Source organism: Lycium ferocissimum, chromosome 7 (genome assembly GCF_029784015.1).
Source record: "Lycium ferocissimum isolate CSIRO_LF1 chromosome 7, AGI_CSIRO_Lferr_CH_V1, whole genome shotgun sequence".
NCBI lineage: Eukaryota > Viridiplantae > Streptophyta > Magnoliopsida > Solanales > Solanaceae > Lycium > Lycium ferocissimum.
Window position 1 is genome coordinate 43,948,185 of NC_081348.1, and position 22,012 is coordinate 43,970,196.

General features: G+C 35.2%; 2 protein-coding genes across 4 annotated transcripts; both read left to right on the top strand.

The window, feature by feature from the left end:
- Positions 1 to 500: 500 nt before the first annotated feature.
- On the top strand, positions 501 to 9,092 carry LOC132065260 (TOM1-like protein 9). Of its 2 annotated transcripts, none has more exons than XM_059458560.1 (10): positions 501 to 706; positions 1,529 to 1,607; positions 4,123 to 4,221; positions 4,315 to 4,428; positions 4,899 to 5,050; positions 6,069 to 6,150; positions 6,391 to 6,476; positions 6,924 to 7,112; positions 7,418 to 7,848; positions 8,231 to 9,092. In XM_059458560.1, the coding sequence occupies exons 1-10, from the start codon at positions 606 to 608 to the stop codon at positions 8,902 to 8,904; spliced, it is 2,007 nt and encodes a 668-aa protein (XP_059314543.1). In that variant the 5' UTR covers positions 501 to 605; the 3' UTR covers positions 8,905 to 9,092. The 2 variants fall into 2 exon arrangements, with proteins under 2 accessions (XP_059314543.1, XP_059314544.1); XM_059458561.1 differs by having other exon boundaries at positions 569 to 706; positions 1,437 to 1,607.
- Positions 9,093 to 10,192: 1,100 nt separating this feature from the next.
- LOC132065261 (protein PEROXIN-4) lies at positions 10,193 to 15,412 on the top strand. 2 transcript variants are annotated; one of them, XM_059458563.1, is made up of 6 exons: positions 10,193 to 10,291; positions 10,708 to 10,764; positions 12,555 to 12,674; positions 12,839 to 12,967; positions 13,970 to 14,099; positions 15,100 to 15,412. In XM_059458563.1, exons 2-6 carry the CDS (start codon positions 10,759 to 10,761, stop codon positions 15,186 to 15,188), a joined length of 474 nt encoding a protein of 157 aa, XP_059314546.1. In that variant the 5' UTR covers positions 10,193 to 10,291; positions 10,708 to 10,758; the 3' UTR covers positions 15,189 to 15,412. The 2 variants fall into 2 exon arrangements, with proteins under 2 accessions (XP_059314546.1, XP_059314545.1); XM_059458562.1 differs by lacking the exons at positions 10,193 to 10,291; positions 10,708 to 10,764 and having other exon boundaries at positions 12,534 to 12,674.
- The last annotated feature ends 6,600 nt before the right edge of the window (positions 15,413 to 22,012 follow it).

Below are 22,012 nucleotides of genomic sequence, written 5' to 3' on the forward strand. Positions count from 1 at the left end.
GGTCACAAAATAAGTGTCGCTTTAAGAAAAAAAAAAAAAAAAAAAAAGAGATTGTCCCAGAATAAGTGTAGTTTTAGGAATTCAAGACAAAAAAAAATAATAATTATTTCCAACTATATTCTCATATTAAAGAACTACTACTTTTTCTTTATAGTGTTCAGTTCTTAACAAACATTTAATAAATATGGGTGTTAGCAAACTATATGTTGCGAAATGAGTTAAAGTAACAGTTATTTTGGGGCACAAGGAGTATTAAAAATAAGGAATAAACAATAAATGCCTTACAAAAATCCATTGAAAACTATTATGTGGTCTTTCCCCAACTTACTACAAACCTTAGGGGCGTCATTTAATAACACCCAAACTTGAAAACTTGCCGTAGTCAGTGGCACACGTGTTCACTCCTCATTGGTTCTTTCTCCAGTTTTCATTTTTAACTTATTTTTCCGCATCAAAAAAATAAAATCATAATAATCATCATAACAGAACAAATCACATGATTCGTTTATCGCCGGTCATTTTTTAACGGCGGAAAGTTCGCCGGCGGTAACTTTGAGTTGATCGGATACGAATTTCTATTTTGTTTTAGCGGTAAAAAAAGAAGAATGGTGAATTTTTTGGTGGAAAGAGCGACGAGCGATATGCTGATAGGTCCAGATTGGGCAATGAACATTGAGATCTGCGATATTTGCAATCGCGATCCAGCGTATGCATCCACATTTCCCTTTTTAATATTCTGCATCTACAAATATTCAATTTTTGTTACTCAAAATCACCATTCCTAGTTTCTCGTATAATAAGTAAGTCAATTTTTGTTTAGAGTAATTGTTTTCCTTTGTTTTTCCATGTAAAATTCTGTTTTCTGTTATTTTGTTACTGAAAAAGCTGTAATTTTCAGCTTTAGTAGCTTCTGATTAGGTATTTTTTCTGTTTTATTGAATACTCCTATGTTATGTGGTTATCTTAACTACCTAAAGATAGATGAATGAAAGCACACACCAAAAGATTTCTAGAATTTGAACTGAAAGTGTCTAATTGAACACTTTATTAGGAGTTGAGGTGTTGCTAAATGAAATATTCTGACAAGTTTAAGGGGCTGGCTATGTATTTTTTTTTTTTCTGTTTCTTGTTACTTAATGTATGATTTTGTTTTCTGTTTTATTGAACATTTTGTTACTGAAAGAACTCTAATTTTCAGATGTAGTAGTTTCTGGCTAGGTACTGGTATCAGTATGTAATATTAGTTTAGAAATGTAGTTATTTTTTCCTCTTTTTTTTGCATTTAGAATCTGCTTTTAGCTTTTTTCAGTTATGAGATGTTTTTTGTGGATGATCTGAACTAATTCTAAGTCTTTTATTTAAGTAAAAATTAAGAACTGAGGTTCTTCTAGGCTCAACGTAATTCCCCCTTTTTCTTGGTGTTTTTCTATTTTCAGATATTTGGCATAATTATTGAGGTGTTTGCTTTTGTTTGGACTGAAGATTGGTTAAAATAGTTCTGATTATTTGCTTAATTTTGGTTCCCCAGGCAAGCGAAGGATGTTGTGAAAGGAATAAAAAAGCGTCTTGGCAGTAGGAAATCAAAAGTCCAGCTACTCGCCCTGACGGTAAGCTTTTGAAACTATTAAATTCCATAATACTTGGTGCGACAACTTAACTATTTCTGTCTACAGTTTGACCTTATCAAAAAAGTAAATTCCACAATTTAATACTTGCTTGAACTAAATGGATTTTCAAGTCCTTACTTCCATCATTTTTGTTGGTTTTCCATCTACAGTAATTTAGTACAATGTGCTACTTCTTCTCCAGATTCTAATGGAAGATTATGAAAGTATTGATATAATGAACTACTTGGAGCAATATGCCATCAGTGTTACTAATAAAGCTCTAGCAGCATAGAGTATTGGTTTCTCTTCAACGTATAGTATCACAGTTGCGCCTGTGGTACAAATATGGTGCTTGGAACTAAGAAAGTCTAGCTTCTTTCTTTCTCTAACTTTTGAACACAGTTTATGCATTGATCCATTCAAATTGTAAACCAAGAGAAATTCCTAGCTTAAAGTGTTCTTTTTTCATACTTGTCTTAATTCCCAAAGTTCTCGGATCAAGTTTTTATCTTCTGGGTCTAATGTGGCAACTCTTCTTAATCTTGGGTGTGGTTGGAAAAGCTAATCTCCCAGAGATCCTTTTCGCTACTTGTTTTTATGATAGAGATGATACAGCACACAGTAAAATTGTACAGAGACTCAACAAAATTGCCAGAGATGAACTTCGAAGTAGTTTATCTTATCAAAAGAAAAAGAAGATGAATTTTGAAGTGCAGAATCAAGAATTTGGGAAGATATTATGGTTCTTTTGTGTTTCAATTAAGAAAATTGAGAACAAAAGGATTCCAAGTGGGAGATTTGATAGAATGATGGAAATGAGGGATGCATTTGAAGAATAGCTGGCCAGTTCAATTTGGGTTAAAGGTTTCCCTTTGGATTGGTCTCCTTTATATTCAGGTTACCTTTTTAAATAGAAACAGATAGGATTGAGGAAGAGGAGAACAAGTGGTTCAGTGATGCTTTTCATTTTTAGATAGATGGTCAATTGGTTGTTCTGACTTGAATAGAAGGGACTTATGGTGGTCAGTACGGTTCGCTAACTATTTTGGTGAATCAAAGATATCTGTGGTTTGTTCCTTGGGGTGGATTCTGATAATCAAGACATCGTGGTGAAAGGTTTGGGTCATGGATTTCTGTTGTAAGATGATCAATGTTGTTACAAGTTGTGACTACCACTGAAGAAGGCATCTGAAATCATTAAGATAAAGAATTGTGGGGACCTCTCATTGAGAAATCTGAAGAAGACTTGGTGGGAAAAAAATGCCAATTTTATCTAAGGGAGAGAAATGATATTGCTGAAGTGCACTCCCCCGAATACTCTTAACTTATTCTATGTTTTTTCCCTAATCCATGTCTCTATTTCCTATGTCTTCTAATGTAGCTAAGAGTATGTTAAAAATTACGGGAGGTTCATTGTGGAAAGAAAAAGAGGAGGAGAAGTTCCATTTGGTAGATTCGGGATAGATAACATTTCCCACTTATAAGGTTTTAGGGATGTGGAAAGTTATCAATCTTCAACATAGCGCTTTCAGGGAAGTGGTGGTGGAGATACGAAAGAGAGTGCATTAGGAAAATGAGTTTACTGGTTAGAGATAAAACTTCAAACAATGGATGCTTATCTGAATGGGTCATGTAGTTGCTTGATTGTGATCATATAGAAGAGGATCTCGCGGGGGAGGGATAAAAAAAGGAATGATGGGAGGACCATGTGGTGGATTTTTTTTGGTTTGGGGGTGTTTGGGGTGGGTGGGGGGGATGAGATGATGATATGCAAAGAATTGAGGGCAAGAATTTTTTTTAAAAGAAATAAGAGGGGAGAAGAGGATAGTCTAGACTCTAGAAAATATCTGGATGACCAAAGCACCAAAAAGGAGTATCTATTCTACGTCTACGGAGTGAAATCTTAATGGCTGATAATCTTAGGAATGTGAAGCAAATTGTCGTGAATGGGTGTTATCTACGTGAGAAGCATAGAGAGGACACGGACCACACACAGTTTGGGACTTTGGTAATGTTTGGGCATTATCAAGGGCGCTGACTAAAGTAATGTTGAGTTGGATACTGAAGAAGATATCCAGTAAGAGGAAGGTAGTTTGGATCAGAACATATTATGTCTCTATCATCTTATTTGGAATGAAAGAAATAGAAAACATGTCAAATAATGAGAATGATGTAACAAGATAGATTGATCCTCTTTATTTTATGTATATTTTGGTGTGAAGAGAGCCTTCTATTTTTAGGTAGTTGGGGTTTGGTTCGGTGATTGTGGTCAAGCCACAAAATCAGCTCAAAATGTTTTCATCTTTGTGTATCTATAATGAAAAATGCTTGACTAATCATAAATTAATAAATAAGTTGGGTGCTTGGATATGTATTAATTTGTTTATATCACTTTCAATTTTGCAAGGGTTTATGCTGTTCCTTGAGAGTTCTGTTATTCTCTTTGCTTGGCCTACCGGTACCAATTAAAAAATTGACTTGCCACACGCTTAACCTGAGTGTTACCATTTTTCAGCTGTTGGAAGCAATTGTGAAGAATTGTGGAGACATTGTGCATATGCATGTTGCTGAGAAAGGTCTTCTTCAACAGATGGTGAAAATGGTAAAGAAGAAGGTAATTGCAGACTCTGAACCTCCCTTACGTTTTTATGGAATCGTTCCCCTTCATAAAGTTCAGGCATCAATCTTGTCTTTTTTTTAAACGCAGCCCGACTTTCACGTCAAGGAGAAGATATTAATTTCGATAGACACTTGGCAAGAAGCTTTTGGAGGACCAAGGGCGAGATACCCACAATATTATGGAGCCTACCAAGAGTTGTTGGTGAGAGTGAATGCGGTTTTTTACTCTTCTGTTATGTGTAGTTATTTTTCATCACTATTGGGTTGGCATTATTTGGGTTCATGTGACAAAGCACCCAGACAAGTTCTGCATGGCTCCAGGCATAGAAGTTCAGTTTTCTAACTATTCACTTAAGCAGCAACTATATAAGCAATAGGGTTTACTTGGAGAGTAAAAGTTCTCTTTTCCTTGAGTAAGTTATTCTGGAGCCTTTCATGAATCATATGGTAAAGAATCGAGAACCTATGCAACCAATATTAATGGTTTATACCAATTGATGGTTGTGTGTTGGTTGCTAAAATTCCAAAACCAAATGCTTGATTGTACTGACTGAACTTATACCAGTACTTGGAGTTTGTCCATGCCCAGTTGCTATGGTAGTAGTTTCTATATGCTTGTTTGACACCTCACTTGATAGAAAATGTTTTGCTAAGGTATTGCTTGACTTTCAGCGCCTTGGAGCAGTATTCCCTCAGAGATCAGCACCTGTGCTCACACCTCCCCAAACACATCCACTGGCATCTGATCCACATAATCGTCAGAAGCCTGAATCTGGACAGAATGCAGCAGAGTCTTCAGCAGATGCTGAGTATCCCACCTTGAGGTGACTGTTTTACCTTTAATATTATCAGGCCGTTTTTGTTTATTGAGAAATTTTCAACATTCTGTCCGTTTCTTTAATCCCGTTACCCATCTGTCAGCATTCAACAAGTGTAGCTAGTTTAGTTTGGTGGGAAAAATATGAGAACGGAGGATCAGTATAGGAAAATGGCCTTGCATTCACTTGATTAATTCGTACTTTATAATGCATGCCTTGGCAGTTTCTCTTGGACAAGCACAATATCTGAATTTTTTACTACTGGCGTCTGGAAAGTTTGAACTTAGGGGAGGTTTGGGACTACACTAATTTTTCAATTCGTGCTAGTACTACGTTATCCCTCAAAAGGTGATTAAGAATCAAATAACCTCTGAGTTTGATTGCTAATAAATCATTGGTCTTCCTAGCATGCAATGTCCATTGAATTGCGACCTGTATCATTAAATCTCGATCCGAGTGCTTGGTAGCTATATGAATATCTTTAAGAAGCAAAAAGCGGTAGAACTAGACTTAGATAGGTTTAAGATGTAAAATAAGAACTTACCGGTCCAATTACTATTTCCAATTTTACGAGTTTTTCTCTTAGGTTTTTCTGTTGGCATTCAGTTGTGTTACAAATTGTAAGAACAATTTACTTCATAAAAAAGTATGAATAAAATTTACCATAAGTATAACGTATTCATGTTTATTACTTTTGTTTTCTGCCACTTGTGCAAATGTGCTATTTGTGGATTTAAAAAAATGGATTTGTATGGGAAGTGTCTCTTTTGAGCTACATTTATGAATTTCCTTAAGAAGCAGAAAGCGGTATAATTATACGTACAACAGGTTTAAGATGTACGATGACAACCTAGTGATCCTACTACCATTTCCAATTTTATGAGTTTTTCTCTTAGGTTTTTTGTTGACATGCAGTTGTATTTTCATAAACAAGTATTAATAACAATACACCATAAGGATAACGTGTGCATGCTTATTGCTATGTTAATTCTTTTCTTTGATTCTTTTCTGCATGTTTCTATAGCTTGGCAGAGATCCAGAATGCACGTGGTATTATGGATGTTCTTGCTGAAATGCTGAATGCATTAGGTCCTGAAAACAAAGAGGTAAAAGTCCTTATGCATAGTATGTCTAAAGGGATATGCTCCCTTGCTTGTGTATTGAAGTATTGAGACCAAATGTTTTGATTCAACAAGTTAGATGTTAAAATTTAGATGCTAATTGAAGCAGACAAAAATGAAACAAGGGAATATTCACCTCTAAGATATGTTCATTCTTGATCAGTTAGTTTTATGAATTATGTCTTTTCTTTATTTGATGCAACTTATTTGCATGTGGGGTTACAGGGACTTAGACAAGATGTCATTGTTGATTTGGTGGAACAATGCCGTACCTACAAGCAGAGATTGGTACACCTTGTGAACTCGACTACGTAAGGCCTTCTTTTACTTGGCCATTTCTCATGACTTTTTCTAGATATCTTGATATGCTTCTTATTTCGGAAATTAACCTGAAACTCTTGTAATTACAGAATGTTCGTCTTTCTAGTGGAAGGGTAGTGTAAATATTTATTTCAAGCTTCTTACCTGTATCACCTGGGTTTGTTCTTGCTAGGAAAAAATTGAAGGCTAAACATAATTTCCCCATCTATTGTTGTTATATATACTGTAAAAGTTCAAGTAATATGAGTTACCTTTACTCAAAGATGGGTTTTTCATTAACTTCTTGGAAATTGTAGAGACCGGCCATGTTTACTGTTAACATTGAACTTAAAACAGTTTTGAACTTAAGATGGACATTTTATCTGTCATCTCTGTTCTCCCATTTTGTCATGCACCACAGATGTGGTTCTCATGAACCTTTTATTTACCTGATCCAGGGATGAGTCACTGTTATGCCAAGGACTAGCGCTGAATGATGACTTACAGCGTGTATTGGCTAAACATGAAGCTATTGCTTCGGGAACTTCTGTTAAAGGGGAAACATCAAAATCTGAACCTGCTCGATCCCTTGTAGATGTTGATGCTCCTCTTATTGATACTGGAACCAGCGACCAGTCAGACCAAGGGTACTTTAATTCTGTCTTATTTCTTTTTACCAATCTAATGTACTTTGTTTGAGTCTTTCACTTCTAAATACGCTCGACTTTTGAATTGATGTATTGGTTTTCAAGAAGGATCTGAGAATGGATATCAGATTCTCATACCTAAAATCAGTAAGACATGAATTGCCTATATTATATTATTATCGAATATTTGTCTGACAGTTAATATTTCTTACAATAGCAAATACAGGTATTGATTTTAGTTTCAGAGTGTTGGTCAGGTCAAAAGCAATCTTTTTAATTTAAAACATATATGTTGGGCTTTCCAGATCTACATCAAATGCTTTAGGGACACAGTTGCTTCTTCCTGCTCCTCCGTCAGCTAATGGTCTATCAACAACTCCAACAAAAGTTGACCCTATGATAGATCTTCTGAGTGGAAATGACTTTGACCCTCCAACAGCAGAGAATGCTCTTGCGCTTGTTCCTGTTGGAGAACCTCAGCCAGCAAGTCCTTCACAGCAGAATGCCCTTGCTATTCTCGACATGTTTTCACAGCCAAGCACCACCCCCTCTACATATTCAGTTGGTCAGGCACATCCTTCATCCCCTCAATTTCAGCAGCCACAGGATTTTCATTCTGTGCAACCATCTTTGTACCAAAATGGAAGTGTCCCTGGTATGAGCAATGCTCAAGGCTCCAATCCTGCCTGGAACGGGCAGATGTCTCAGCAACAACAGCCAGCTTCTCCAGTCTACGGTGATTCCTATGTTATCCTACATGCTTTCCACTTGAATTACAGTATGAAGGACCTTGTAAAAAACCAAAAATATATTTTGGAAATATGCCTGTTGTGTACCTTGGCAACCTGTGCTTGTAAGGGTGGATAAGCTGCCCAGTGGTGATCCAACACTACCGACTTAAAAAAAAATGTCTGTTGTGCTAAAGCCTAGTTTGGATTTTGTCCTTTTGAGCTTTTCTCTGCCTGGTTCCTTGAGAGACCTAGTAGATAGAAGTCGTATGGGGAAGACATTAAGAATATATGGTTCTGCATTCTCCTTATTCAATTTCTGTGGTGTTATGAATTGCCCATGTTTTTAAGACCCTTGCTCATTCGTTTACTCGTTCAATTCCTGAATAGGTAATCAAAGCACTAATCCTTTTCCACTTCCTCCATGGGAAGCTGAGGCAGAAGACAGCCAAATAATGGGTAGCCCTCATGCTCAGCCTATGCCAAATAATCCATTGATGCCAGGTAGTTCACAAGCTCTAGCAATGCACACTAATCAGGTGATGCCTGGCAGTCCCCACGCTATGTCCATGCAAAATAATCAGCTGGTTGCAGCCAACCCCCAGCAAATGGCCGGTGGTGCATACCTCCATGGCATGTATGCACAGCCAAATGCTGCTGGACAGCCTGCTATGATGAACAATCAGGCCATGCAAAGCAATCAGATGGAAGGCTTCCATCCTCAACAATTCCAAGGTGGACAACCAGCGGGTTCGTTTCCACAACAAATGCCACCTGGGCACATGGCTTACATGTATTCCCAGCAAATGTATGCCAACCAAATGGCCAGCTATGGTTATGGTAATGCTCAACAACAAAATGCGCAATTCCTAAACCAAGGGATGTCTGGGCTCTCTGTGAGGGATAATGGTACCCTCAACAATTCTACCTATCCAGTTTCCACTCCTTCATATGTGCCATCTGGAAAGCCCTCGAAGCCGCAAGACAAATTGTTCGGGGACCTTGTTGACCTTTCAAAATTCAAACCAACCAATGGTGCCCCCGGCAGAGCTGGTAGCACGTGACAGTGACTGGTTTTACACATTTTTATTCTTTTTTATTTTTATTTTTATTAGCATTCTATTTGATTCTTAAGCTTCTGTTGTCTCTTCTTCATTTTAAATTTTACACATTCTACCTTGAATATGTATAGGATGTATTCATTTATTCATTTTTATGCAGTTTCAGTGATAGTTATATGCTGTTATATTTAGTCACCTTTCGTATGTTTTTGGTAATCAAAGTTCAGAGGTTCTTTTCAGTAAGTTCCCTCCTCCCCCCCTCTTTTTTAACGAGACTCTTGTCATAATATTGTACTCCCTCGGGATAAAAAAGAGTGTTCTTGCTTTATTTTTTTTTGGTTCAAAAAGAGTTTCCACTAACCAAATCAAAAAAGAATTAACCTTACTTACTTTTTCAGATTTGCCCTCATTAAGTGATCAAATCCTAAATTCCTAATATCTATTTAATTAGGGGCATTTTAGTCAAATATCTATTTTTGTCTAGGAGTTTAAGTTGCTACTCAAGTAAAACACCAAGTGGTAATTAGTCTAAGATATTGGCTCGACAAAGTTAAAATGTTTAAGAAGACACAAAAGTTTGTTAGCCTTCCTGTACACCCCGTTTCTGTATGTCTCTGTATGCTATAGCGGATATTACATTGGAATATCACACATCATAAGCTAATATGACACAAAACTCAAGATCAAGGCTTAACAAATTCATAAGTATTCAATCAGCAACAAATTCCCCTGAAATTAAAACTATATCTTCGAAAGCATTTTACTTAATACTCCCTCTGTCTCAATTTATGTGACACTTTTCTTTTTCGTCTGTTCAAAAAAGAATGATAATACATTTTTATATTTAGAAATGATTTAACTTAAAACTTCCTCTTTTACCCTTAATGAAGATGATACATCTACACGAATATCTATAGTTTGTTTTCGACCACAAGTTTCAAAAATCTTCCTTTTTTTTCTTAAATGTGATGTTTAGCAGTATTTGAAGTTAAGTTGAAAAAGCGTATTGAAATTGTGTTTGAACGTGCATTTAACTTGAAAATTTTTCACTTGAAAACTGATCAAAATTCGAAACATATCTTAACTTTTTTTCCCCCAAAAAATCAGCTCGGTTTATAACAAAAAGCAGTTTTGGAAAAAGGAAGAAAATTTCATGGACAAACGGCTCCTAATTTTTGACAAATTCAAGAGAAGCAAATAAAGTGGTCATTTTATACATAAATTTAAAACTCGGTGGACCTTATTTGACAATTCTAAAAACTCAGGAGGTATTACTGAATTTACATGTTGCATCTTAAAATAGATTGGTAAAGCTCATCAAACCCCTTTTATAACTTTTTTAATTATCCCCCAAAGAACTCCTTTTTCTTTGATTCAGATCAAATTTAAGGTAAAGATTCTTAATCTTCAATCTCATATCATATATTGAATTGTGCAAAGTTTAGTTCTTGAAGGGGTTTTGTGTTGTTATCAAGAATTTAATGTTAAAAATCTTGTCTTTCATTGGGGAATTTTCTCTGTTTTTCTATATTGTTGAATTTTGGGCAAGACTTTATCTTATAGTGAGCTATATTCTATTGCAAGTTGAGTTCTTGACCATTTCTCTAAAGGTGAAATCTTTGGGCTTATTCTGTGTGAATTATCATACCCTTATATTAGTATTGATACAATTTTGGGCTCTCACTATTGAATCTAGTATTTTTATATATTCAATGTGTACTGGGATTGTGAATTTTTTGGCTTATTCTATGTGAACAAGCTTTGTTGTGGGTTCTTACTGTCTTTTTTTACGCTATCGTATTTTAGGTTTCTCTGAGCTTTGAAGTGCTTGTGCTGATTATAAAAGAGTGAATAAGGATGCAGGTTTGTAACCCTTAAAAATTGATTTTAGAATCTTGTTTCTATTATTTCTTAGCTTGATCTATAAATTTACTCTTCCTGTTCTGCTTATGGTTGACGATCTTTATATTATCTAATGGTCCATTTGGGTTCCTTTTTAAGTAGGTTTTGATGTGTAAAATTGTCACATAGACAGCTTGCATGGAATTTGGCAGTTCAAAGTGATCAGGTTGCTTTTGAGTTGTGGTGAGAATCAGTAATTAGTTAATAAAGAAATTGTCTTGATGAAGGAGTATTGACAAACTTCATTAAACATTGTAGGTTTGGAAGCCATGAATCAAATAAGAATTAAGAAGTCACCCCAATATGTAACTCACAGAATTGTTAAATGACATCTTATTAGGTTACAAACTTCATCAGTTTGACCGTCATTTGTAAACTTGGTGATTGTGGATTCATCGGTTCGATATTTTTAACTATTCTCACACATTAGATGTAACGTTTAGTTCGGGCACTGGTGGTGTGGAGAGAGCGGGTTTAGGGAAGCTTTCCCTAAAATTATATAGTCTCTCTTACTAGAAAGAGCTGATAGTCGAACAGATTTGTAGGTCGTATGCGGGGGAAGTTCATTGGGAATTGAGATTTAGGAGGACTAGAGCATTGGGAGTTGGGCGAATTTCATAACCCGGTATGGGCAGAGCACACCGCTCACTACATCCAACGTATGGAAATGGAGAGAGGAATCTACATTTCTGGACCGCCCTATTTGGGTTCCTAGGGCGCCCAAGAAGGTTTATTTCTTTGCATGGTTGGCAGCAAGGGGTGTGATATTGATTGTGCAGAACCTGAGGAAGAAGAGGATAACCTATATTAGTTGGTGCGTCATTTGCAGGTGTTTGGGCAAAGAAGTAGATCATCTCCTGTTGCATTGTCAGGTGGCTACACAATTGTGCTTGGTGGTCCTTAGTTAGTTTGAAAAGCAATGGGTGATGTTGGGCACAATAAAGGAGGTGTTTCATTTGGGGGTGGGTTATGTGGAAAGCGAGACATAGGTGAACGTTTGAAGGGGTAGACCAGGATTTTGTAAAGTACAAAGTAGTCTCTTGGTTTTCGTAATTGTCTGTGTACCAATACGGTCCCATTTGTATAAAGGCTGGGTTTCTTTTGTGGAAAACCATATTTTGGTGTAGATTTCTACTTTTTGGTAGACAGTCCACATATGGGGATTCCCCATCATTAAAAAATTATTTACCTTATAAAAAATGGAACTATAAGTTTTCATCTGATGTGATGAATAACTACCTTCATAGCTAAAACATTAAGGTTTTTTTTTTTTTTTTTTTTTTGCAATCTCTTTTTGGATTCTTTTTTATTCTGGAGGACGGAGGGGTGGTATGTGGCATACACATTTCTTGTTGTTACTTGCTTCTAAGTGCGCACAAATATATGGTTCTTTGTTGCAAACTAGAACCGTGCAAGCAAGATGAGTACATATATAATTACATTAATGTTGCATACAACTCAGCATTAGAAAGCATAAATGATGTGCAATTTCAAGTCAGATCTTTCCCAAGAAGAAGAAGTTAAAAATGAATTGAAATAGAAAGAAGATTCGTTTGTCATTCAAATTTATTGGAGGGATGCACTTTTTATTGACAGTGTAAAACTAGTAAGGGTAACGATTCTAGAGTGGAGAAATTAGTACTTTATGACTTTAGGTCTCTCCTCTCAACAATTATGGCTGCATGTTGATAAGTATTTTACTGTTGTATACCTTCTTTGGAAAATTTAACCTTGATTCTATGGTGATGCAGGCTTCAAGGGCAAGACTTATCAAGGAGTACAAAGAAGTACAGAGAGAGAAAACAGCTGATCCTGATATTCAATTAGTTTGTGATGATTCTAATATCTTTAAATGGACGGCTCTTATTAATGTATTATCCTCTATGATATGCTCCATTATGTGCAACCCTCTTTTTCATGGTTTTCTTCCAACACCCCCCTCTCCCCCCCCCCCCAACCCCACCACAAAAAAAAAACACCAAGTGGTGGGCAAGAAAATGATTTAATTAATGATTTTTTTTCATGTTGTGCGCAGGGACCATCTGAAACTCCTTATGATGGTGGAGTATTCCAGCTCGCTTTCTCAGTTCCAGAGCAGTATCCTTTGCAACCTCCTCAAGTGCGGTTCCTGACCAAAATATTTCACCCAAACGTTCATTTTAAGGTATCTTTTAAATTATCCTTTTGTGTTACTCTTTAGTTTCTTTAATGAGATTAAACATTGCTTAGAGTCTGATATCCTGAAGTGCCACAAGACACTAGTGAAATTGCTATCTGTGTCCTGCTTTATGTTTTGCTGCTCTCTGTCCTTCGATAAAGCAGAAGTTTGTAAATGCTGCTGGTCTCTCTCTTTATATATAAACTCATGGAGCAAAGTTAATTACAAGGAAATGTTTTTCCGCTCAATTATTTGGGGTAATGTCAAACTCCTCTTCAACTTCTGTTTCCTTCACCCCCATGCTTCATTGAGACATAATTTAGCTTCACGTGCACATTAATTTGGTCATTGTATTGTGGAATTAGCTTCCTGACTACCAAACAACCAGCCAACCGACCAAGCATGCCCTAATTCCAAACTCGTTAGGTCAGCTATATGAGTCCTTTGTATCCATTTTGCTCTATTCAGTGGATTCATCATACTATGAATGTCAACTTTCTGCAACCTTATAGGCTGGGACCTGCTACACTTTGCACATAAGTTGAGTTTGACAATAGTTTTTTTAACCACCGATTGAGTTTGAGATTAGTTGTTCACTATTTGTTGTATAGACTTCTAGTGGAATACCTTTTTATAGTTTTTTCTCCCTGTCCTAGTTTTGTACTTGTACATGTAAAGGCCTATCTTTTGTTTGGAAATAATGTAATTATCTGGGTCTCTGGGCTCTAATGCAGTTTTCTTATTTCCCCGGAATGGAGAGAACCGAATCATATATTTCTAGATGACTGAGAAAAATCTCTCACTATACAGTAAATAGATTCTTTTAAAATAATATTTGACACATATGTATGTGTCTTTAAAGGTGTTACAACTCAAATTTCAATTGGGACACGCCGAACCCCAAATTATTGCGCAGTTAATTGTTACTCGCTAATCAAATTGGAGTTGTTTCTTACTAAACTCTTCTTTTCGTTCTTCATTTATCTCTCTTTCTTTTTGGATACTCAGACTGGAGAGATTTGCCTTGATATTTTGAAGAATGCATGGAGCCCAGCATGGACACTCCAGTCTGTTTGTCGAGCTATAATTGCTTTGATGGCTCATCCTGAACCTGATAGCCCGCTAAACTGTGACTCAGGTATTATGTGATGTGTGATGTCATTGATTTGATTGATTGCAGATGCATCCATTTTCATTTCAAGCTCTTATAGGTTTTTTTGCTAAGCTTCTAGGAAGTCAAAAAGTGTTTATTTTTTTTTCAAGAAGTGCTTATTTTAGAATATTGAGACGTTTGGCCAAGTTTTTCGGAAAAAAGGTGCTTTTGAGTAGTAGCAGAAGCTAAAAGAGTAGCTTTTCTCTGAAGCACTTTTGAAACCTTGGCCGAGCACAAATTTATAATATTGACAAAAGTGTTTTCAAATTAATTAGTCAAACACTAACTACAAAAGTATTTTTTCGAAAAGCACTTCTCGAATAAGCTGATTTTGGAAGCTTGGTCAAACAAGCTGTTAGTCTCCCCTTGATGATTCCTTGTTAATATTCGATAGAAATATGAGAACATTAGGACCATTTACGTGTCTGAAAACTTCTAAAAGAGATTTAAACTCTATTTGCAAAGAATTTGATTCCACTAGACAGTGTACATTAGATTCAACCAAAAGATTTAGAGAGCAGAATGTCAGCAAGGGAGAGAGAAATAGGTGCAAATATGAGGGAGAAAGAAAAATTGCTTCTACAGTTGGGAGAAGAAAGTCAAAGGAGCAATTTTGATGATTGCAAAATCTGCCATTGGTGTTTCTTATGGTTTACGGGCAAGAGAAGAGAGCATCACTTCAAGTTTCAATATCAATAGAAGGAGCTGCTTCTAACTAATTGTCTTTAATGAACTACATTTTCTTCGATCCCTTTGTGGAACCAGCCTTAGACCTCTTCTTTTGAATGCTTTCCGGGGCTAAAAAGATGAAAGAATGAAAGGAAAGAGGGGGTGTTCACGTGCTCGAATTTTGTTTAGTCTCAAGATAGATGATAGTGCTTCTTCTGTCGTTACTTTTTTGTCCTCTACCCTTTTGAAATCCTCTAATAGTCTAATTAGATCGATTTTTTGACGCTGATGTTCGCGCCTACTTGTACTCTCACAGGCAATCTTCTTCGATCCGGTGATATCAGAGGATTTCAATCAATGGCAAGGATGTATACTAGGCTTGCAGCAATGCCCAAGAAGGGATAAAAACAATGAGCTACAACCGTGTTCACACAACTTGTAATAATGGCATTAACAAAAGTTCAATTGTTGCACATTTGCTTAGTGTTCTGTAACAGTGTGCATGAAACTATATAAATCACTTTATCAGGGTTTTTTTGTGTCTTTAGTAAGGTGGAATTGTAAAAATGATCTTGGTTGTTGTACCTTGCAAAGACTTCATGAGTATCTTGTGCATGTTTTCATCAGAATATGTCCCTATAATTGACACTTGCTCAGGATGATCTTCTATCTTGTGCTTGTAATAATATATTGTAATTTTGCAAAAACACTAGGTGGTTTCTTCTAATCTATTCAAGTCTTGGTGAACTGAGTTACCTAGTATCTGTGTTAGTGGGAGGTAGAAGGTACCTTGTGCAATTAGTCAAGGTGCGCCTCAAGCTGGCCCGGATACTATGGTTATAAAAGAAAATATTGAATTCTTGTCCCTACTAATCGGATACACCTTAATGGGGTTTTGATGCAAGAATTTATTTTGAGATGCACAATGCTTCAGGAATACAAAGGAATCGAATGATTCCTTAGCTCAACTTTTGGACCAAAGTTATTTCCATTAACTTTCACATCAAAAACTTGCTTGTCATTGTCCCAGAAAATAAACAAAAATATGAAGGTTTTTACTCCATGGCACTATAGATTGCATGATGGTCTCTTTGGTTATCAAAATGATGAACTCTACATAGCACATAACAACTTTATTACATCTTTGTTAAAGAATCATTAAATTTGACGGAGCAGTTGAGTTTTTTCCTTTGATACAAATAATGGGAAATTACATAAATCACTCTTCTCCCTTGCATCCTCTAGGGGTGTCAATGGTACGGTTCGGGCGGTTATTTTAGAAAATTTATACCGTATCAATTTTTCGGTCATTTCATTTTGTGGAACCAAAATTAGACTTTTCGAAACCGTCCCATCATGTCGGTTTCTCTTCGGTATCGGTACGGTTCGATTTAATTTTCGGTCTTTTTTTTAATTTAAAAAAAAAAGAAGAACATCATATTATAGTCAGTAGTAAAAATTAAGACACAATATCATACATACTTCTATAGGACTTGGACAAAAACTCTTTAGATATTTTTACTAATTAAAAGGTGATGAATCAAGAAAACATGAAAGACGACTAGAATAGAGATTGAACCCACTATTTTACGGTAGTGTAAAATAATGTTAAGCAAAAACAAAAGATATATTTTAGATCGCACGCGGGGAAAAAATCAATCAAGATGAGACTCAAAAACTGAGACTACTAAGATTAAATATTCAATAAGAGAATTAAAATCACACGAGAGGAAGAATATCTAATAGTGCTTTGTAGCTTTCTAACCAAGATCGTTGGAATACCTTGTAGCTTACTAGTTACTACTCGAGATGCTAGAACTAATTTAATTCACTAGGAGCAATATAATAAGTTTCAGAGTTGGAACTTGAGGTGTTAATTATATTGCCGGCTTGTAGTCATTTTCAACATCCCAAACCCAAGGAGAAAATTTTCATATTTTATTATATTTTAAATTTAATATATAAAATATATTTTACACATATAAACTTATTTGGTTCGGTTCGGTATTTTTCGGTTTATTTTTATAAAAATAAAAACCAACCTAATTATTCTGTACGGTTATAAATTTATACAAAAACCATCGGTTTTATTAAGAGAAACCTAAAAATCGGTTCGATACGGTACGGTTCGGTCGGTTAAGTCAGTTTTTTGAAAACCATTGACACCTCTACGCTAGGCTAAACCTTGTGACTATGTGTCTACATCACCATAATGTACAGCTTTTTATCATTAACCGTGTATTTTTTTTTTTTTTTGGGCCACTTTTTTTTTTTTTAAAGGACTTCATTGAAACTCCGTTGTTTTTAGCCAAACAAGAACACTTGGCTTAAGTAATGAAGTTCCAGCAATTTTTTTTTTTTTAAATTATAAATTTGTCTCAAGAAGGATGGTTTAGAAGATTAATGAGTTTTAAAAGGTAAAATATTCTTAAAATAAAAAATATATTTGGCGTTTGGCGGCAACTAAAAGATATTGACATAATTCACTACTACAAGAAGATAGGCATTTGGTGGAAATTAAAGTCGCCAGTTGAGCTGTCAAAACGGGCTGGTCCACGTGGGCTTTGGAATTTGATGGGTCAGGCCGGGCTGGCCCACCATTTTGATGGGCCTTAAAAAGCAGTGGCTCGACCCATCACTTCTGGGTTAATGGGCCTACCGGGCAAAACCACCTTTTAAAAAAATAATTTTCATAATTCTTTAATTTAAATTCCAATTTAAAAATGCTAAATATTTACAAGAGAATATGACATGGTGTTACTACTTCTAACCAAATCTCAAATCCACAAATAAAATGATTCTAATAATGCTTATTAAGTTTGGCTTCAAGTAAATATTGACTGTATGGCTTCGGTATGAAATCTCTACCATTTTATGCAAATGATTTGGGTACAACTGAACAAAAAAAAGATCTTGTAGGACCAAACCTTCTGCGCAATTGAATAATTTTTGACATAGTTAACACTTAACATATGAATAATAAATAATATAACCCGAACCAAATAGAGATGTTAATAGCAAACTGAACAGTCAATGAGTAGCAATATAACTAGCTAAATAGGAATATTAACCCAACTTTGTTCCAATAGATCTCAATAAAATGCAAAAGAAAATGACAATATTCCATCCATTTAAAGTAAAAATAAACTTCTCTTTTTACTTCTCAAAGAAACTTCCTTCACTTTGTTTCTATTTTTTTTAATTTTTAATTATTAGGCCCACCGACGGGCTCAATCCATGCATTTTTTTGCTCAGATTGCCCTTCTTTTGGGGCGGTCTTTAATTTTTGCCTCTCAAATTGGTAGTCTTTAATATTTGCCGTTCACTCAACACCCAGAGATCCTAGGTTCGAATCCAGGCTCAGTAAAAAAAAATAAAAAATCGCAAGCCATAAGTTGGGATTAACAAGTTGGACCCCAACTTATGCCTTAAGGCAAACTTTTACACAAAATTAGGCCTTAAGGTAGAGGTTTGCAAAATCCTATATATATATATATATATATATTTTTTTTTTTACTTAAGGCAGAGTTTGAAACTCAACTTATGCCCTGCGAATCCCACTTTATGCCTTGCAATTTTTTTTTTTTTTTTAAATTTTTAACTGAGAGGGGGTTCGAACCCGGAATCAAAGAACTTTTAGCGTAGGGCAAAAATTAAAGATCGCCCGCAGCGAAGGGCAATCCTGCAAATTGCCCCAACCCATGTGCGCTCAAGCCCACGGGCTTAATTGGGCCGGACTAAAAAGCCTCGTTTTTAACTGGGCTCCAAAATTTCAAACCCAATCCTATCAAATCAAGGGCTAAGTTGGGTTGGCCCACGGGTCTTAGCCCATATTGACGGCTCTAGTCGCGAGAGGAAATTTTGTGGCGACCACGTATTCATTTAGGTAAGTGTAAAGGTTATCCTGGCGACAGAAGAAACTCGACACGAATGGTTAAAACACATTCATATCTTTTACTTGGACACTGCTAAACAAGCGACTTATAGTATCATATACAGTAGTATATGCAATTGAGAAAAATATTCATATGTCATTCTCGAGCCTACCTTTTTGTCAGGAAAAATATAGTTATTGTTGTTTCAATCACAAGTTATATTTCCACTACCTAAAAAGAGGACAACAAAAAAGTTCTTTTTGAATTATAAATTTGTCTCAAGAAGGATGCTGGGGCTTCAAATATTTCTCACATTGATGAACTACGTGCTTTGATTACAGATACTTGATTTCTATTTCACACTAATTAGTTAGTTAGTGCTCCAATATTTATTGATGTCTCTCCTCTTCTCTTTTTTGTTTATTGGTATGTTCTACTTTTTTATGCTATTCTTTCACGCCTTTTACAATTGAAGTCTTGATATTGACATTACCCCTACGCATTGTTGACATCAAAGAGAAAATTAATTTATTTTTCAAGAGATACATCCATTGCATTTTGAACCTCTAAGACGAAAGTGGTACACGTTTGTTCATAGTTTTTTAGGTACTCAAATGACTTTGATGGCTGTGTATTGTGGAAAGATGAAAATGTAAGGCAGAAAATAAATAAGATGTTACAATCTTATATTGCAAGTTAGATAAAGTTACAATCTTAGATTGCTATTTGCTAAAAATTAGATAAAGATCCACAAATGGATATCTTTTAGTTACCTATTATTTTTTTTTTTTCCAAATTTAGTTTATAATCATGTGCAAGTTAATTTTGCATGTTCCCTTGATGATCCAGCTATTTCTTTCGTGCACGGTAGAGAGAGAAAGCGGAATAATTTATATCTGCAATAATTTTTTTTTTCAAATTACATTTAAATATAGCCTCTTCTTTTTTCAAATTACATTTTCAAGTCACCCATTGTTCATATTTGATCTTCATGGTTTTTTTTTAAATTTTATTTATCTTATATATCTAAGAGGTGTAAACGAAAATGGTAATGATTTTAAAAAAAAGGAGGGAAGGAGGGGGGGGGGGGGGTGGTTAGTTTAACATCTTTATTTAAGGCTAACTTTTTGGATAAAGATTCCATAGTGGTTCTCACCTCACTATATTTATCTGACTGTTTATCCATATGTTAGTAATTGTTCTGTGAGGAACCTTCTACTAATTTTTTCTTTTGTTATTGATCATGTATGGTTTCATGAAATAACAATTGAATCAGAGTAGTTTACAGGCCGTTGCTCGCATTCGTATTTTAAAATTGAGGGCCTCGACCTTAACATTTTTAGTATTGAACTTAATTGACACTAATATGTTTTCAAGTTTCAACATCCTCCTTACAACGATAGACTCATTAGTTTCCCATCACATCATTGGCTTTTCGTGGTCGTACGTACGTAGGACAGAGTATTTTTTTCGTCCAGAGTAAAAGAAAAGTACCATAAGAATCATTATTAGTGATTGGCACCCTTTTAGGTACATATCTGGATTTACAATAATTAATTTGTAATTTGATGGTTAATATTGGTAATTATAAATGAATGGTCATAGTGAGATGATAACAATGGTTGGTCGACTTTGCCTAAAAAACAACGCAAATTTTCAAAATTTTATGTTTCAACCATTTTGACACAAAATGTCACCTCATAAAAAAATTAGGTCAAAGACTATAAGAATCATTATTAGTGATTGGCACCCTTTTAGGTACATATCTGGTTTTACAATAATTAATTTTTAATTTGATGGTTAATATTGGTAATTATAAATGATGGTCAGATGACAACAATGGTTGGTCGATTTTATGTAAAAAACAACGCAAATTTTAAATTTTTTATGTTTCAACCATTGCTAGGCAAAATGTCACCTCATAAAAAAATTAGGTCAAAGACTATAAGAGCATATGTAGATAAGGCTTTAAAATCGTAGTTATAATTAATGAACTCATGAATATAATACTTTAGAATCTGATTCTTTTTCGGGAAAAGAAATGGCATCACTTTATCTATTTTAGAAACTTAGCGAATGTAAAGAGACAATTCATCATAGGAAATAACGAAATTTCTACGAAAAAGCTCGTTTGTGAAAATTGAAATATGCTCGAAATTTAACCTAACGAACACACACAAAATAGTTTCCTCCTACTGCCTCTGGTAGTGACAATTATTAATATGGATAAACCTAAAATATAAATTCGAAAATCTTTTGTAAATAACAAGACGTCAAGAACAACGTATTACGTAAATAATTTTGTTGTAATCTACTTATTGGTTACAGCCCATATTGTTGATATCGTTCAATAATCTATTTACTGGTTTAGTTTTCACGTTAATATATAAAAAGATATACTGACATTAATACTGTAAAAAAATTTTATACTTTAAGCGAAATTCTACCGTATACGAATGTATCGATCAAGTCGTAGTTGTTAACAAAAAGTCTTATGCTTCCTTGCATGGGCGGATTATGCAACATACACTCGAGCAATGCGTTCATTCGAACCCATTATAATCTTAACGTGTGAATTGCGATGTTTTGTTAGAAGAAGAATAGCTATGCAGTTTCGATATAAACTTAACGTACTCCTCGATCGATACAATATTAACAATCTTAATAATACTAGGCTAAAAACTTTAAAAATCGAACTACCAAAGTCAAATATTGAATCCGTCCCTTCTCCCTCGATCTCTTATGGTACATGTATCTATTGACATATATCCAGATCAGGCAAAGGCTCAAAGCTCTTGCTTGCATGAAAGTAAACATTCACCCAAAAAAAAAAAAAAAACATGCTAAAAAAATAGAAGAATCACTAAGACTACATGATAACAAAATTACAAAATGAAAAAAAAAAATATTGCCAGAAAACCTTAAAATCACTTTTTTATTTTTTAATATTGGTCCCACATATTGCAAGTTCTATTTTGTGCCTTACGTTTTCAACAAGTTGTTCCCTTTATATTCAATGAATTTATCTATTATCTTCAAAATTTTAGGGTTATCCCCACAAAAATATTAGGGTTTCTTCCTCGTTATCTCCTTCACACGCGCCGAACATAGTCGCGTCAACACGCACCACTCAGATCACTCCTAAGTGCGTGCCATCTGTATTCCGACAAGGACACTAACTCAGATCCCCACCCTCACTCTAGCGCGTGTACGACACGCGTCAGACCCCATCTTTGACTAGGGTTTATCACTTTTTTCTCTCTCTGTACACATGCAAATTCACAAAAAAGTTAGATACACGCAATGTGTATGTATAGATAACAACACCAACAACAAATAACTGGTTTCAAGAAC

Coding starts and splice junctions, on each gene's coding strand:
- LOC132065260 (XM_059458560.1), top strand. CDS start 606: ATGGTGAATTTTTTGGTGGAAAGAGCGACGAGCGATATGCTGATAGGT. Junction 6,477..6,923: donor CACCTTGTGAACTCGACTAC/GTAAGGCCTTCT, acceptor TACCTGATCCAG/GGATGAGTCACTGTTATGCC. Junction 7,113..7,417: donor AGCGACCAGTCAGACCAAGG/GTACTTTAATTC, acceptor TGGGCTTTCCAG/ATCTACATCAAATGCTTTAG.
- LOC132065261 (XM_059458562.1), top strand. CDS start 12,543: ATGGTGATGCAGGCTTCAAGGGCAAGACTTATCAAGGAGTACAAAGAA. Junction 12,675..12,838: donor AATGGACGGCTCTTATTAAT/GTATTATCCTCT, acceptor TGTTGTGCGCAG/GGACCATCTGAAACTCCTTA. Junction 12,968..13,969: donor ACCCAAACGTTCATTTTAAG/GTATCTTTTAAA, acceptor TTGGATACTCAG/ACTGGAGAGATTTGCCTTGA.